Raw genomic sequence first — 16,469 nt, 5'->3', positions numbered from 1 at the left:
TGGCATGTTGCTATGTCTTTGTACAAGTTTGTTGCTGATGTAGGAAAGCATAGGATTCAGATACTAACAGGTGCTTTCCTATAAGGGGTTTGAAGGTAACAGTTGCATCAGGCCTTGGTGTCTGATGGGGCGCCGGGACTTCTCTGGCAAATAAGGAGACTCACTACTATAAATGGCACTTGCTAGGTGGGCGCCTTGTTACAAATCGTGCATTGCATCCCAGGAGCTACAAGTCACATCTCCGGCTGTAACTTCTGCTTGGTTGATGACTAGTCTTCCCACAGATGGGCAGTCCCTTCACTCATGTAGCGCTACTTGTGCGGCACATCATGGCACGACCGCTGTGCCCACCTATGGTATACTGTACTGTGACTACTATGATTTAGAAATCTGCAATCCAGTTATCCAGTGTCCCGTCATGACAGCAGATATCTCTGTACTGTACTGCAATGGCTCCCCCTAGCAATGTTATTGAATACACACATGTAGCAGAGTTGAATTTGGCACCCAACGCTCTGGTATTGCATTGTTAATGTGAAATTCCACCTCTGATTTACATTCCCGCTCTGGCAAATATAAAATAGGGGATTTTTTTTTAAATAATCGAAAATTGCCTTTCTGCTATTTTCACTAACCGAACTTCATGTTTACCCCATGCACTAGAGAATGGAAACCGTCAACATGCAGAATACTGTAGCTGCTGCAGATGCTCTTTATTATGGCTTAATTTTAGTCTAATTTATGTGTAAATGCCTTGGGCAGCCAAAAGCTTGATGCTGATTAACACAGCAATACCCAAGTAGTGTTTCATCTATGAAAACCTAATATTTGGGGTGGGTATTCATGTGTTATCAGGGCTGCAGGAAGGCGCATCAGTGAGTCAAGCAGATCCTATGCCCAGTCATGGCGAGACCTCCCGATATCAGATTCAACCAGGACATCAGATACACCAGCAGCAGCTTGCTGACAGTTTCCACTTAGCAACAGAAGCATTTTTTCCTACTTTGCAGAGTAAGGCTGCTCTCACACAGGTGTTTTTTTAACTGCGTTTAGTTGGCGTTTAAAAAGCCCGCTAAAAACTCTGTACTGAGCCTCCATGTATTTCAATGGGGCTTTACGTACCTTAAGGCTTCCTACACATAGCCAAGCGCAATATCGGGCTGTAAAACTTAGTCCGCTCTCGTGCACGTGCGATCTACCATCGGATTCGAGGTGTTTTTCTGTAAAAGAAAAAAAAGGCCTCCCATCACTTTGATGAGGTTGTGATCCTATGACGCAGTTCTCAGACGCTCGGGAGGATTGTCAAGTGTTTTTCATTGTTTTCAATGGGAGACCTTGCATCGCACTTGCGTGCACATCACACGTGTGCAATGTGTTCTCTGGTTCCACTGAAAACAATGGGCAATGTGTTCCGAGGAAACAACCAAAGATAGGACATGTCACTCATGCATTAGGCCACTGGTGTAACTATAGGGGAGGCGGTACACCCGGGCTCAGGACCCTTAGGGGGCCCATAAGGCCTCTCTTCTCCATATAGGGAGCCCAGTACTATGAATAAAGCATTATAGTTGGCAGCCCTGTTACAGGTTTTGCATTGGGGCCCAGGAGCTTCAAGTTACGCCTCTGTATTAGACCCCGTTCAAAAGAATGGGGTTCATAGTCTTGAGAGATTTGTGCATCCTGCAACGCAAAAATGTGCGAATTTCTCAACTGCAACAGCGATATCGCCACGAGAAAATTGCCACAATATATTGCAACTGTGTTCTGTGCAATATCGCTGCATTTTCTTGCGGCAATATCGTGACTTTGTAGCGCTCTTTTTCCAGGAATGTTTTTGGGTGGGGTGGAAGGGGGGCTTGAAATATTAGCCCCAAAATAAGCCCTAGCTACATTAAAAAAAACAACAACAAAACAATATATTACCTATCAGGCGCTGTCCACTCTGCCGGACTTGTTTGTAGCCTTCAGCCGCCTCTTCCTGATCAGGGGGTTCATAAATCCAGCTTCCAAAAACCGCTGGCTCTGATTGGCTGAGCCACGGCGCTCGAGAAACAATCACTGCGGTGCTTGATGAACCAATCACAGGCATTCAATTCAATTAGAGCCAGCGCTTCCTAGAGGGGGGATTTATGAACCTCCTGACCAGGAAGCAGCAGCTGAAGACTACAAACAAGTGCGACGGAACTGCTGGTGGAGAAGTGCGGCGGAGCGGACAGCACCTGTTAGGTGATGTATTGTTTAGTTTTTTTTTTTAAGTAGCTAGGGCTTATTTTAGGGAAAACAGTAGGACTTCCTACTGTAAAAGTTGCATCATACCGCACGAAAACTGTGATTCCGTAGAGATGCGATGCAACACAAAGGAAGGCTCTATAGGGAAACATGGGCTACAAAACATCGAATTCGCGGCGGTATAGAGCATGACATGATTTTTTTTTTCTTGCAATGTAACAGCCTACAAAACATCACTAATGTGAAGAAACCCATTGGAAAGCACGGGCTTCACATACATGCAATTTGTAACACTGTGGCATCGCGAGAAAACTGCGCGATTTTGTCGCCCGTGTGAAAGCGGCCGTACTCTGAGGTATTCAGCCTAGAAAAATTGGTACTCCGGGAGAATATTATGCCTCTGGGGAGCATAACCAGAATAAAAATGTTATAAAAGTATATTGAGGCTCTTCAATTTGTATTGCATCAACTGTCAGGGGATGATGGGACTTGTAGTGTCACACCTGCTGTGACCTGTAGCATTATAATGACATGTCAGTTGGGAACTCATGTTTCACTTCTTCTGTCTATCAGGGAACCTGACAGTAATTATTTCGATCTGCCTCAGTCAAGTCACTCAAACAACTCGGAGGTTTCCAATCAGTCCGAAGTGAACATGAATGCCTATCAGATGAGGAACATGAATGAGTCCATCATGGTGAGTGTGCAGCAGGACAATAGTTCCAGGATGACTAATGCATGTTGAAGCCATTCTAACTTGAGACCATAACTTTATGGAAAACCTGAAAAAAAATACAAAATGAAGATGAAATAAAATGAAGCAGACAATTAATACAGATAAAGCCATCCTTACAAAGGAGAGTCAGAAAGACGTCCTGCAAGCTATAAATCATGTACCAGAAAGATGACACAGCTCATCCTGGTCCAGATAAAGGGCAGTACAGAACATGTAGTACTACACTGTACTGTAGAGAGGCGCTACTAGACAGCCATGTAGTACTACACTGTACTGTAGAGAGGCGCTACTAGACAGCCATGTAGTACTATACTGTACTGTAGGGAGGCGCTACTAGACAGCCATGTAGTACTATACTGTACTGTAGAGAGGCGCTACTAGACAGCCATGTAGTACTACACTGTACTGTAGAGAGGCGCTAATAGACAGCCATGTAGTACTACACTGTACTGTAGAGAGGCGCTACTAGACAGCCATGTAGTACTACACTGTACTGTAGAGAGGCGCTACTAGACAGCCATGTAGTACTATACTGTACTGTAGGGAGGTGCTACTAGACAGCCATGTAGTACTACACTGTACTGTAGAGAGGTGCTACTAGACAGCCATGTAGTACTACACTGTACCGTAGAGAGGCGCTACTAGACAGCCATGTAGTACTACACTGTACCGTAGAGAGGCGCTACTAGACAGCCATGTAGTACTACACTGTACTGTAGAGAGGCGCTACTAGACAGCCATGTAGTACTACACTGTACCGTAGAGAGGCGCTACTAGACAGCCATGTAGTACTATACTGTACTGTAGAGAGGTGCTACTAGACAGCCATGTACTACTACACTGTACTGTAGAGAGGTGCTACCAGACAGCCATGTAGTACTACACTGTACTGTAGAGAGGCGCTACTAGACAGCCATGTAGTACTACACTGTACTGTAGAGATGCGCTACTAGACAGCCATGTAGTACTACACTGTACTGTAGAGAGGCGCTACTAGACAGCCATGCAGTACTATACTGTACTGTAGAGAGGCGCTACTAGACAGCCATGTACTACTACACTGTACTGTAGAGAGGTGCTACTAGACAGCCATGTAGTACTACACTGTACTGTAGAGAGGCGCTACTAGACAGCCATGTAGTACTACACTGTACTGTAGAGATGCGCTACTAGACAGCCATGTAGTACTACACTGTACTGTAGAGAGGCGCTACTAGACAGCCATGCAGTACTATACTGTACTGTAGAGAGGCGCTACTAGACAGCCATGTAGTACTACACTGTACTGTAGAGAAGCGCTACTAGACAGCCATGTAGTACTACACTGTACTGTAGAGAGGCGTTACTAGACAGCCATGTAGTACTATACTGTACTGTAGAGAGGCGCTAATAGACAGCCATGTAGTACTACACTGTACTGTAGAGAGGCGCTACTAGACAGCCATGTAGTACTACACTGTACTGTAGAGAGGGGCTACTAGACAGCCATGTAGTACTATACTGTACTGTAGAGAGGCGCTGCTAGACAGCCATGTAGTACTATACTGTACTGTAGAGAGGCGCTGCTAGACAGCCATGTAGTACTATACTGTACTGTAGAGAGGCGCTACTAGACAGCCATGCAGTGCTATACTGTACTGTAGAGAGGCGCTACTAGACAGCCATGCAGTACTATACTGTACTGTAAAGAGGCGCTACTAGACAGCCATGTAGTACTATACTGTACTGTAGAGAGGCGCTACTAGACAGCCATGCAGTGCTATACTGTACTGTAGAGAGGCACTACTAAACAGCCATGTAGTACTACACTGTACTGTAGAGAGGCGCTACTAGACAGCCATGTAGTACTACACTGTACTGTAGAGAGGTGCTACTAGACAGCTATGTAGTACTATACTGTACTGTAGAGAGGCGCTACTAGACAGCCATGTAGTACTACATTGTACTGTAGAGAGGAGCTACTAGACAGCCATGTAGTACTACACTGTACCGTAGAGAGGCGTTACAAGACAGCCATGTAGTACTATACTGTACTGTAGAGAGGCGCTACTAGACAGCCATGTAGTACTATACTGTACTGTAGAGAGGCACTACTAGACAGCCATGTAGTACTATACTGTACTGTAGAGAGGCGCTACTAGACAGCCATGTAGTACTATACTGTACTGTAGAGAGGCGCTACTAGACAGCCTTGCAGTACCATACTGTACTGTACAGAGGCGCTACTAGACAGCCATGCAGTACTATATTGTACTGTATAGGCGCTACTAGACAGCCATGTAGTACTATACTGTACAGTAGAGAGGCGCTACTAGACAGCCTTGCAGTACCATACTGTACTGTAGAGAGGCGCTACTAGACAGCCATGTTATGCTATACGGTACTGTAGAGAGGCGCTACTAGACAGCCATGTAGTACTATACTGTACTGTAGAGAGGCGCTACTAGACAGCCATGTAGTACTACACTGTACCGTAGAGAGGCGATACTAGACAGTCATGTAGTACTACACTGTACTGTAGAGAGGCGCTACTAGACAGCCATGTAGTACTACACTGTACCGTAGAGAGGCGCTACTAGACAGCCATGTAGTACTACACTGTACTGTAGAGAGGTGCTATTAGACAGCCATGTACTACTACACTGTACTGTAGAGAGGTGCTACCAGACAGCCATGTAGTACTACACTGTACTGTAGAGAGGCGCTACTAGACAGCCATGTAGTACTACACTGTACTGTAGAGATGCGCTACTAGACAGCCATGTAGTACTACACTGTACTGTAGAGAGGCGCTACTAGACAGCCATGCAGTACTATACTGTACTGTAGAGAGGCGCTACTAGACAGCCATGTAGTACTACACTGTACTGTAGAGAGGTGCTACTAGACAGCCATGTAGTACTACACTGTACTGTAGAGAGGCGCTACTAGACAGCCATGTAGTACTACACTGTACTGTAGAGATGCGCTACTAGACAGCCATGTAGTACTATACTGTACTGTAGAGAGGCGCTACTAGACAGCCATGTAGTACTATACTGTACTGTAGAGAGGCGCTACTAGACAGCCTTGCAGTACCATACTGTCCTGTACAGAGGCACTACTAGACAGCCATGCAGTACTATATTGTACTGTAGAGGCGCTACTAGACAGCCATGTAGTACTACACTGTACTGTAGAGAGGCGCTACTAGACAGCCATGTAGTACTACACTGTACTGTAGAGAGGCGCTACTAGACAGCCATGCAGTACCATACTGTACTGTAGAGAAGCACTACTAGACAGCCATGTAGTACTACACTGTACTGTAGAGAGGCGCTACTAGACAGCCATGTAGTACTACACTGTACCGTAGAGAGGCGCTACTAGACAGCCATGTAGTACTACACTGTACTGTAGAGAGGCGCTACTAGACAGCCATGTAGTACTACACTGTACTGTAGAGAGGTCCTACTAGACAGCCATGTACTACTACACTGTACTGTAGAGAGGTGCTACCAGACAGCCATGTAGTACTACACTGTACTGTAGAGAGGCGCTACTAGACAGCCATGCAGTGCTATACTGTACTGTAGAGAGGCGCTACTAGACAGCCATGCAGTACTATACTGTACTGTAAAGAGGCGCTACTAGACAGCCATGTAGTACTATACTGTATTGTAGAGAGGCGCTACTAGACAGCCATGTAGTACTACACTGTACTGTAGAGAGGCGCTACTAGACAGCCATGCAGTGCTATACTGTACTGTAGAGAGGCACTACTAAACAGCCATGTAGTACTACACTGTACTGTAGAGAGGCGCTACTAGACAGCCATGTAGTACTATACTGTACTGTAGAGAGGCGCTACTAGACAGCCTTGCAGTACCATACTGTACTGTAGAGAGGCGCTACTAGACAGCCATGTTATGCTATACGGTACTGTAGAGAGGCGCTACTAGACAGCCATGTAGTACTATACTGTACTGTAGAGAGGCGCTACTAGACAGCCTTGCAGTACCATACTGTACTGTAGAGAGGCGCTACTAGACAGCCATGTTATGCTATACGGTACTGCAGAGAGGTGCTACTAGACAGCCATGTAGTACTACATTATACTGTAGAGAGCTGCTACTAGACAGCCATGTAGTACTATACTGTACTGTAGAGAGGTGCTACTAGACAGCCATGTAGTACTACATTGTACTGTAGAGAGGTGCTACTAGACAGCCATGTAGTACTACACTGTACTGTAGAGAGGCGCTACTAGACTGTCATGTAGTACTATACTGTACTCTAGAGAGGCACTACTAGACAGCTATGTAGTACTATACTCTACTGTAAAGAGGCGCTACTAGACAGCCATGTAGTACTGTACTGTAGAGAGGCACTACTAGACAGCCATGTAGTACTATACTGTACTGTAGAGAGGCGATATTAGACAGCTATGTAGTACTATACTGTACTGTAGAGAGGCGCTACTAGACAGCCATGTAGTGCTATACTGTACTGTAGAGGCGCTACTAGACAGCCATGTAGTACTATACTGTACTGTAGAGAGGCGCTGCTAGACAGCCATGTAGTACTACACTGTACTGTAGAGAGGCGCTACTAGACAACCATGCAGTACTATACTGTACTGTAGAGAGGCGCTACTAGACAGCCATGTAGTACTATACTGTACTGTAGAGAGGCGCTACTAGACAGCCATGTAGTACTATACTGTACTGTAGAGAGGCGCTACTAGACAGCCATGTAGTACTATACTGTACTGTAGAGAGGTGCTACTAGGCTGCCATGTAGTACTATACTGTACTTTAGAGAGGCGCTACTAGACAGTCATGTAGTACTCTACTGTACTGTAGAGAGGTTCTACTAGATAGCCATGTAGTACTATACTGTACTGTAGGGAGGTGCTACTAGACAGCCATGTAGAACTATACTTTACTGTAAAGAGGTGTTAGTAGACAGCCATGTTATGCAATACTGTAGTGTAGAGAGGCGCTACTAGACAGCCATGTAGTGCTATACTGTACTGTAGAGAGGCGTTACTAGACTGTCATGTAGTACTACACTGTACTGTAGAGAGGAGCTACTAGACAGCCATGTTATGCTATACTGTACTGTAGAGAGGCGCTACCAGACAGCCATGTAGTACTATACTGTACTGTAGAGAGGCGCTACTAGACAGCCATGTAGTACTATACTGTACTGTAGAGAGGCGATATTAGACAGCTATGTAGTACTATACTGTACTGTAGAGAGGCGCTACTAGACAGCCATGTAGTACTATACTGTACTGTAGAGAGGCGATATTAGACAGCCATGTAGTACTATACTGTACTGTAGAGAGGCGCTACTAGACAGCCATGCAGTACTATACTGTACTGTAGAGAGGCGCTACTAGACAGCCAATCAGTGCATGGACTTCAGTAATTCAGAGTTTTTGCCAGTGAAATATCCACACTGATCGGTTAGATTTTCCAGTGAAGTGCACATTTTCTAGATCCAAACTTTCTGCGAGGCCTCACTAACTATGAACACAGGTAATTAAATACTACTTTTGATCTTTGCTCAGGTGTCCAATTACTTTTGGTAGGATAGTTTATATATCTATGTATATGATTGCTGTACTTCATATGTATATACAGAACTTTGCAAAGGTTTTAAGCAGGTGTGAAAAAATGCTGCAAAGTAAGAATGCTTTAAAAAATAGAAGTGTCAATATTTAATTGTTGTCAATTAACAAAATGCAAAAGAGAAATCGAAATCAAATCAATCTTTGGTGTGACCATCCTTTACCTTTAAAACAGCATTAGACATGAGCGAGCGTACTTGCTTAGGCAAATTACTCGAGCAAGTATTGTCATTTTCGAGTACATGTCTGCTCGTGTCGAAAGATTCGGGGGCGGTCGGGGGGCGGCGGGGGAGAGCAGGGAGGAACAGGGGGGAGGTCTCTCTCCCCCCTGCTCCCCCATGCTCACTCCCGCAACTCACCGCTCACCCTCGCCGGTCCCCGAATCTTTTGGCATGAGCAGGCATGTACTGGAAAATGGCAATACTCACTTGAGTAATTTGCCTTAGCGAGTACGCACGCTCATCTCAAAACAGCATCAGTTTTTCTAAGACACTTGCACACAGTTTTTGAAAGGACTCAGCAGGAAGGTTGTTCCAAGCATCTTTGAGAATAAAGCACAGATCTTCTGTGGATGTAGGCTTGCTTAAATCCCTCTGTCTCTTCATGTAATCCGAGACAGACTGAATGATGTTGGGATCAGGGCTCTGTGAGGCCATATCATCACTTCCAGGACTCCTTGTTCTTCTTTACAGTGGATATAGTTGTTAATGACATTGGCTGGATGTTTGGGGTTGTTGTCTTGCTGCAGAATAAATTTGCAGACAAACAGATGCCTCCCTGATGGTGCTGCATGATGGAGAAGTATCTGCCTGTGTTTCTCAGCATTGAGGACACCAGTAAAACTGACCAAATCTCCAACTCCATTTGCTTGAAATGCAGCCCCAAAATTACAAGGAAGCTGCACGCTTCCCTGCTGCCTCACTCATTATTGTAGGCTCTTCAGCCCTTCAGTGAACAAACTGCCTTCTGTTAGAATCAAATATTTCAAGTTCTGAATCAACAGTCCAGAGCACGTGGCCACTTTTTTGCACCCCAGATCCTATGTTCTCATGCATAGTTGAGTCACTTGAACTTGTTTCTTTGTCAAAGCTATGGTATAAACTATGACATAAAACTGTCTTTCATAACCTCACCTTTATAGCAGAGTTTGTCTGTTCCTCACCCAGTTTTAAGCCTCGTACACAGCTGGTTTTTTTTTTCAGTTACTTTCTGTATTTCAACCTGCAAATATATCATTATCACCAGTTTGGTAGAATTTGGTAATCATACACCTGATCCTACAGAATCCCTGTTTGTGTAAATGTACCTAGAAACATTTTCAAACCGCATCTGTGGAGCTATTTGCCCCTGGCCAGGGTAAGCCATTTATGGACTGTGATAATTCTATATTACGTGCACAATATTAAGGCCCCCCTAGTCGTAGGGTACGGATTGAGTTATCGTGTTAATCAAACCTTAGTAAACTGTTTTCATTGTATCCAAATAATACTGTTGCATGCTGTTGCTATATTATTCCTTATAGTCCATTCAGTAAAGCATTGCTTGTGCAGCTGAACTGGGGTACGACCACTCCAGAAACAGCGTCAGATTCCATAACTGCGACCCATTTCATATTAACTGGCATCATAGCTCAACACTGAGGGCTGATGCCAGTAGTACGGCACCTGCCTGCTGAGGCTACTATTAGCTGCTGGCAGCTTATAAGCGAAGACGGACAGGGACTAATAGAGCATCCAGGCTGGATGGCAACGGGATTGAACAGATGAGTTGTGTTTTTCTGTTGCATAACGTGCAGCTCTTTTTATTTCTTTTTGTTCTGAAACCAGATAACCTCTTTACACTTTGGAAGATGTTTGCACCATCTGGAATAGCGTAGGATATGAATTATTCCGCATTTTATAATACAATTTTAGTGCAGTACTGACGGTGTTTTTATCATATTTAATAATAGTTAATAAGAGATAATGATCCAACTGGTTCCTCTTGTATTCTTGTTGCTGTGTCGCGTTACCTACAATACACAAATAAGGAAGATGGAATAATGCCTCTGCAGCGCCACCTATTGGAAGGCAGTATTCCTGCAAGTCAATTGCAGACTCTTTAGACAAGCCTTATAACAATGATTGGGAATTGAAAGCCAAGCCAGATTCCAAACACAAACAGTTGTTTCAGGGTTTTTGCCCCTCATTAGTGTGCAGTAGGTTTCTGGCTTGGCTAGTGAGATGGAACAATACCTCTGCAGCGCCACCTATTGCAAGGCAGCATTCCTGCAAGTCAATGTTGACTCTTTACACAAGCCTTATAACAATGACTGGGAATGAAAACCAAGCCTACATCACAGGCCTCTCAGTAGCCAAGTCAACAACCTACTGCACATTGATGAGGCGCAACCCCCCAAAAAAGCTGTCTGTGTATGGATTCTGGCTTGGTTTTCAATTCCTAGTTATTGTTCTAAGGCTTGTATAAAGAGTCTAACATTGACTTGACTCCCAGTAGGTGGCGCTGCAGAGGTATTGTTCCATCTTCCTTATTTGCATTATTACCCAGAGCAGTATGAATGGCCATATAAGTCCCCTCACTCACCTCCTAGGTATATTGTCACACACCTTCTAGGTGCTCTCCTTGAGTAGAAATTATACCCTTCCTGAACTATAGTACACAAGACACAGACTACCCCTAAAGGCTGCTACTGGGTACTACATGCGTATGATCATCATTATTTATCTCATTCCTTTTTTTAATCAATAATCTTTAAACTAGGGCTAAATTACATCTTAAATTACACAATCGCAACTAGAAATGAGTGACATTGCTCGATTTGCTTCATTTTCTCCTGTTTGGGATGAGTTATTTAAAGGGGTTGCCAAGTTGCAAAATATTGGTTACCTATTTGACAGCTCCGTTGCCTCTGCAGTTGCAAGCCTTGGTTTTACAGGTAAAGTTCCCATTGAAATGAGTGGTCTGTAATACCAAGCTTGGCCACTGCAATGGGAACAGAGCTGTCTGCTTACTTCAGAAATAAGCCCAGTGAATGAGTACACTGGCCCAGAGAACAGCTGATCAGCGAGGATCCTGGTCAGTCTATTAATCATGGTTTATTCTAAAGATAGGCCATCAAGAGCTTGCAATTGGACTTCCCCTTTAATTCTAAAAAAAAAATCACCAAACAAATACGTTTTCTTAATTGAATCTTTCTCTTGTTTTGTTTTAAGTTTATTAAAAAATTAATCTGCTCCTGGGAAAGTTGGGTGGATGCTAATATGGCCACTGTAACAGCTACAACATTTGTTCTTATCCACCTTTCCGAGGCTCTTGGATGACAAATGTGTCTAGAAACATAGTATTACATCCTCTAATCCATATGTGATAATGACCAGACAGATTTGCCATTCTGGAATATAGGCAAGCTGGATGAGAAATAATGTGGAAGCAGTGATGGCAGCCATACTTGTTGTTACCCTGCTTTCCAAGAATCGGATATGATGGCTACATAGAGTTTGTAGCAGCCTGATAGAGGAGTACTGAAGGGCTCCTGTTTAGCTGGGTTTCTTCTTTACCTTAGAGGGAGTTAGAAGCAGGGCAGGCCTTTGTCCGAGCATGAAGACTGTTTGCAGAGATTTCCACAGTAATTCCAGAATACTTGAGAGAAGTTTGTGCCGTAACACGCAGAGCTGGCACCCTCACCTGTACAGCCATATCTCATCACACTAGAATGAGACCCGCTCTGTGATGTGGCTCCGCACGGACTTGCTGGGAGTTGAATGTGAACACGTTCATTGCATTTTTCTTTTCCAATTTAATTCTAAGAATTTAATGTGAGCCGCTTTCCAAAAAATGAGAAGTAGCATATAAACACATTTTCCCTATTGAAGTAATTTGATTAACCCATTAAGGACCAGGCTGTTTTGTACCTTAACGACCAGACCCTTTTTAGGGATTTTACCCATATGGTGGTTTAACTGCCCTGTTTATTTTCCTTCAGCTGCCAAAATTATTTTTGCTGCAGTTTTTCTTCCGTGACATATAGGGCGATATTTTTAATATCTTTTTTACTGACTTTTTTAAAATGTTTTTTTAGTTTTATTAGGGACAAAAAGCTAAAAAAAAATGATTTTTTTTTCTTTTACATTTGATAGTTTTATTTTTTAATTAATATATATGCTATAATAAAGTATGGGAACGTGTTCCTCATTTTGTTTTGGACGTTTAGATATATAATGTGTATGGTTTTGGATTATAGGGCGCATACGGCGACGGTTTTGGTTGCGGTCGGCTTTGGGCTTTTATCTTTCTTATTATATATTTTAATTTTATTCTGTAATTTTATTTTACTTATTTATGTAACTATTCTTTTTATCCTAGCAGACCCTGGCCAGCTCTGCCAGTGACTAATGTCACTACAGGGGATGTTTTCCCTGTAACTGGGGCTCCTATGGATGCCCCAGCTACAGTGGGAAAGTGTCAAATAAAAAAACAACATGTGAATGTCCCCCAGAGGTGTTATATGACATCATAATTGACATAGATGTCCTTGTATCTGTGCTGTAGTAGGGAATCCTGGTGGTCACGTGACTGTCAGCTCACTTTTTAGTATATACATTCACTTTTTAGTATACAGCACTCATTGAACGCTGTGTTCTCGGGAAAGGAGAAGGCAGAAAGGGTTCAAACTAGTGATGAGCGAGCATACTCGCTAAGGGCAATTGCTCGAGCGAGCATTGCCCTTAGGGAGTACCTGCCCGCTCGAGAGAAAAGGTTTGGGTGCCGGCGGCGGCGGGCAGGGAGCTGCGGGGGAGAGCGGGGAGGAACGGAGGGGAGATCTCTCTCTGCCTCTCTCCCCCCCCACTCCCTCCTGCTGACTGCCACTACTCACCGCTCCCCCGCGCCGGCACCCGAACCTTTTCTCTCGAGCAGGCAGGTACTCGCTAAGGGCAATGCTCGCTCGAGTAATTGCCCTTAGCGAGTATGCTCGCTCATCTCTATTTAAAACCCCTCCTGCCTTCTTCTCTGGGTTATCAGCTGTGACTAACAGCTGGCAACCCAACATGCTCCTGCTTGATTGCAGAAGCAGGAGCTTTAAACCCACGCCATATTTTTACAATTGGCTGGGTTTAAAGCCCAGGACCAAGTGCCGTGAACTTATAGTGCTTGGTCCTAAAAAGATTAAACAGACAGAGCAATGGGGCTGCTGTCTTTAAAAAACATTGCCACCCTGTATTGCAGGTTATGTATGGTATTGAATGAACAATGCTTTTTTGAGTGCGCATCTGTGTACTTTACTGTACTTTTTCTGTACACAGGAGAAATGCAAACCAGAAAGCAACTACTCTGCAAACACTCCCATGCAAGGACTGGTTGGTAACCACAACAGATGCACAGAAAAAGGGAGTAGGTCCAGCGTAAGATAAAAACTCTCTCTTAATTGAAAGATCCAGACATAGAAGAACAAGCAGCATGTGCTGTCTTACATGTTTCAGGCATGACGGTACATGCTTCTTGTTCCTCTATGTCTGGGCTTATTCACACGGGCGTTTACAATGCATCAGTTCACAAGGGCGTTTACCACGGCGTAGAAGTGCCCAACCGGGTGCTTTCACGCCGATGACGGCAGCTGGATAGACTGCTATAGGAGCCTGTGCTAGCTGCCAGAAAAGGGAGGTGGGAGGGAGTTTAGCAGTTTACCCCTTCTCTTCTCCTCTCTGCCCCTTGCCGCTGTTTGCAATGGGAGGGACTGGAGCTAAGCTCCGCCCACTCCTATTGTTGGCTGCAGACAAGGGGAAGGGGTGAGAGCTTAGCTCTGCCCCGCCCCCTACGATTGCAAATTGCCATAGAGAGGAGCTGACCCGGGGAGAGAAGGGGGAATGTCTCCCCAGGCCCCACAGCATTGCAGCCTTGGCGCATATGCACCCGCCTCCTTGCCGCTCTTTTTAACGGCGCCAGCAAGTGCACGTGAACTGCTTACAGCCGTATACATAGGCCCTTAATCTGTATTTTGAGAGTTTTTATCCCATGCTGGACTACTCCCTTTACCTGTTCTGTGTGCAAAGTATGTGCATTTGCTCACGACAAAAAATAGGCACCGATTGAAATCGCTAAGTCGTCTAATGAGTTCTAGATGTGTTATTTTTCCTGCATAGTTATGCAGTGTTGCACGAATCTCCTTGCACAATGTGTATTTGCACATCCCCATTGACTTCTATGGGGACTCTTGCAAATGCACAGGAAAGTGGAGCATGCTGCATTTTTTTGGTGCAATCAAACTGCTCAGGAAAAATCTGTGCATGTGAAGCAGGCTTAACCACAGGGTATTAAATGCTATTCCTGATTCTATACCAGCTGTGTACTATCACCCATGGGAGCTGCAGGGGTACCCATGCCAGATGGCACCCAGCAAATCCACTTATGCAGCATAACGTGACCGAGAGATATAAGGCTGTATAATTGAGCAGAATTTCCACTGATCCGGAGAAAGTTAGATGACCCTCCCTATTTAGGGAGCATTAATAATGGCACTTAGGATAACCACAACCTAAATATAATGTAAACGCTGCTGGCAACAATCTGCCCCTTTTTGTATATTTTTAAGCGTTCCATAACATAAATAAGACCGATTTGACTACATTAGCAAGCATACTTGGCCACATGTCGGTTCCAGCCTCCTGTTGTGAGGGTGTTGGGACCTCGCCTGGCGTGTAACTGGAGCAGCCCCTCTCACCGCTCCGCTTCCTAACTCCTGGAAGGCTTTTGTTGCTAGTACCAGCAAAAGTAATGCAGAAGGATCAGATGGAGGGTGAAATACTAATTATAGGCCAAGCCAAGCCTTTGATGGTAGCTTTATAACACCCTCAGCTGTGACATTTTTACTGTGACGCCATATGAGGGATTTAAGAAAGCTTCAAAGACAGTGCAAACAGTTCTCCAGTCTGCACAATGCCAAGTGGGGCTGGTTAGTTATCACTCATGTTTCATAGATGCAAATGGGTTTATCAAATCCTCCGTTCACATTGTGGGGAGATATATGAAAATGTCTAATAAGAAAACGCTGTCATTGTTGCCGATAGCAGCCAATCACTCTGCAACTGTCACTTCTTTTAATGCTCTTAAGAAACAAAAGCTGCAGAGTGATTGGTTGCTATCGGCAACAAGGAAAGCTTTTCTAAAGCTAAGGCTTCTTTTACATTGTGTTCTGCCATCCAGCATCGGTTCTATCTTAGCTTTCCGTCTTCAATGCAGAGAATAGCATAGAGACAGAGACCTGGTTCAGTGTTGACCTCTTTGGTCTCCGTTTCACCTGATCTCCGTGCCTGTTAGTCTTTTTAGTTAGATAGAAAAGTCCCATCTCCGTCTCCTATACGGAGCACTATGGTTCTGTCCGCCGTCCAGGTTTCTGTCTCTATACAGTTATCGGCATAGAAGATGGAAATCTGAGATGAAACAAACACTGGATGACAGAACATAATGCAAGAAGTCTAACATGTACTTTATTGCAGGTATTGTACAATACAAATGAGTTGCTGAATTTAAGGGGTATTCCGGTCATTTACTCTTGATGACCTACCTCAAAATAAGTCATCAATTGTTGATTGGCAGGGGGTTTGGAGCTCAGGATCTCTGCCAATCAGCTGATCCTCCAGCCCACTGTCAGTGCAGCAGGGTTAGACGTCCACATCCGTGGTCAGAGCCAGAAGTGTATTAGAAGGCTTCACTTCTATTGAAATCAATGGGACGATGCCTTCTATAACACTTCTGGCTCTGTGTAAGCTGTAACATTAAAAAGAAGAACACATTCACCTTCCCTGCTCTCTCATCGCTTTCATTTCCCATTCGCCTGGTCCCTGCTTATCTTCACTTTAGAGTTCAGGGAGCTGCCGATGACATCACCAACAC

The 16,469-nt window shown here is 44.4% G+C and overlaps 1 protein-coding gene and 1 long non-coding RNA gene across 6 annotated transcripts in view; one reads left to right on the top strand and one right to left on the bottom strand.

Moving 5' to 3' along the window:
- The window catches only part of TP73 (tumor protein p73), a 154,860-nt gene that overhangs the window by 63,050 nt on the left and 75,341 nt on the right, over nucleotides 1-16,469 (top strand). For all 5 annotated transcript variants that reach the window (XM_066607369.1, XM_066607368.1, XM_066607367.1 and 2 more), the window contains exon 3: nucleotides 2,803-2,926. In XM_066607369.1, the coding sequence (XP_066463466.1) occupies nucleotides 2,803-2,926 (124 nt within the window). The remainder of the gene's footprint in view (nucleotides 1-2,802; nucleotides 2,927-16,469) is intronic.
- On the bottom strand, nucleotides 2,269-16,468 carry LOC136632460 (uncharacterized). The gene is made up of 3 exons (XR_010793168.1): nucleotides 16,374-16,468; nucleotides 9,716-9,803; nucleotides 2,269-3,011 (listed from the first exon to the last, which is right to left on the bottom strand). It is a non-coding gene; the product is annotated as an uncharacterized lncRNA (long non-coding RNA).

This window comes from Eleutherodactylus coqui, chromosome 6 (genome assembly GCF_035609145.1).
Source record: "Eleutherodactylus coqui strain aEleCoq1 chromosome 6, aEleCoq1.hap1, whole genome shotgun sequence".
NCBI lineage: Eukaryota > Metazoa > Chordata > Amphibia > Anura > Eleutherodactylidae > Eleutherodactylus > Eleutherodactylus coqui.
This window is presented reverse-complemented; position numbering and strand designations above follow the sequence as displayed.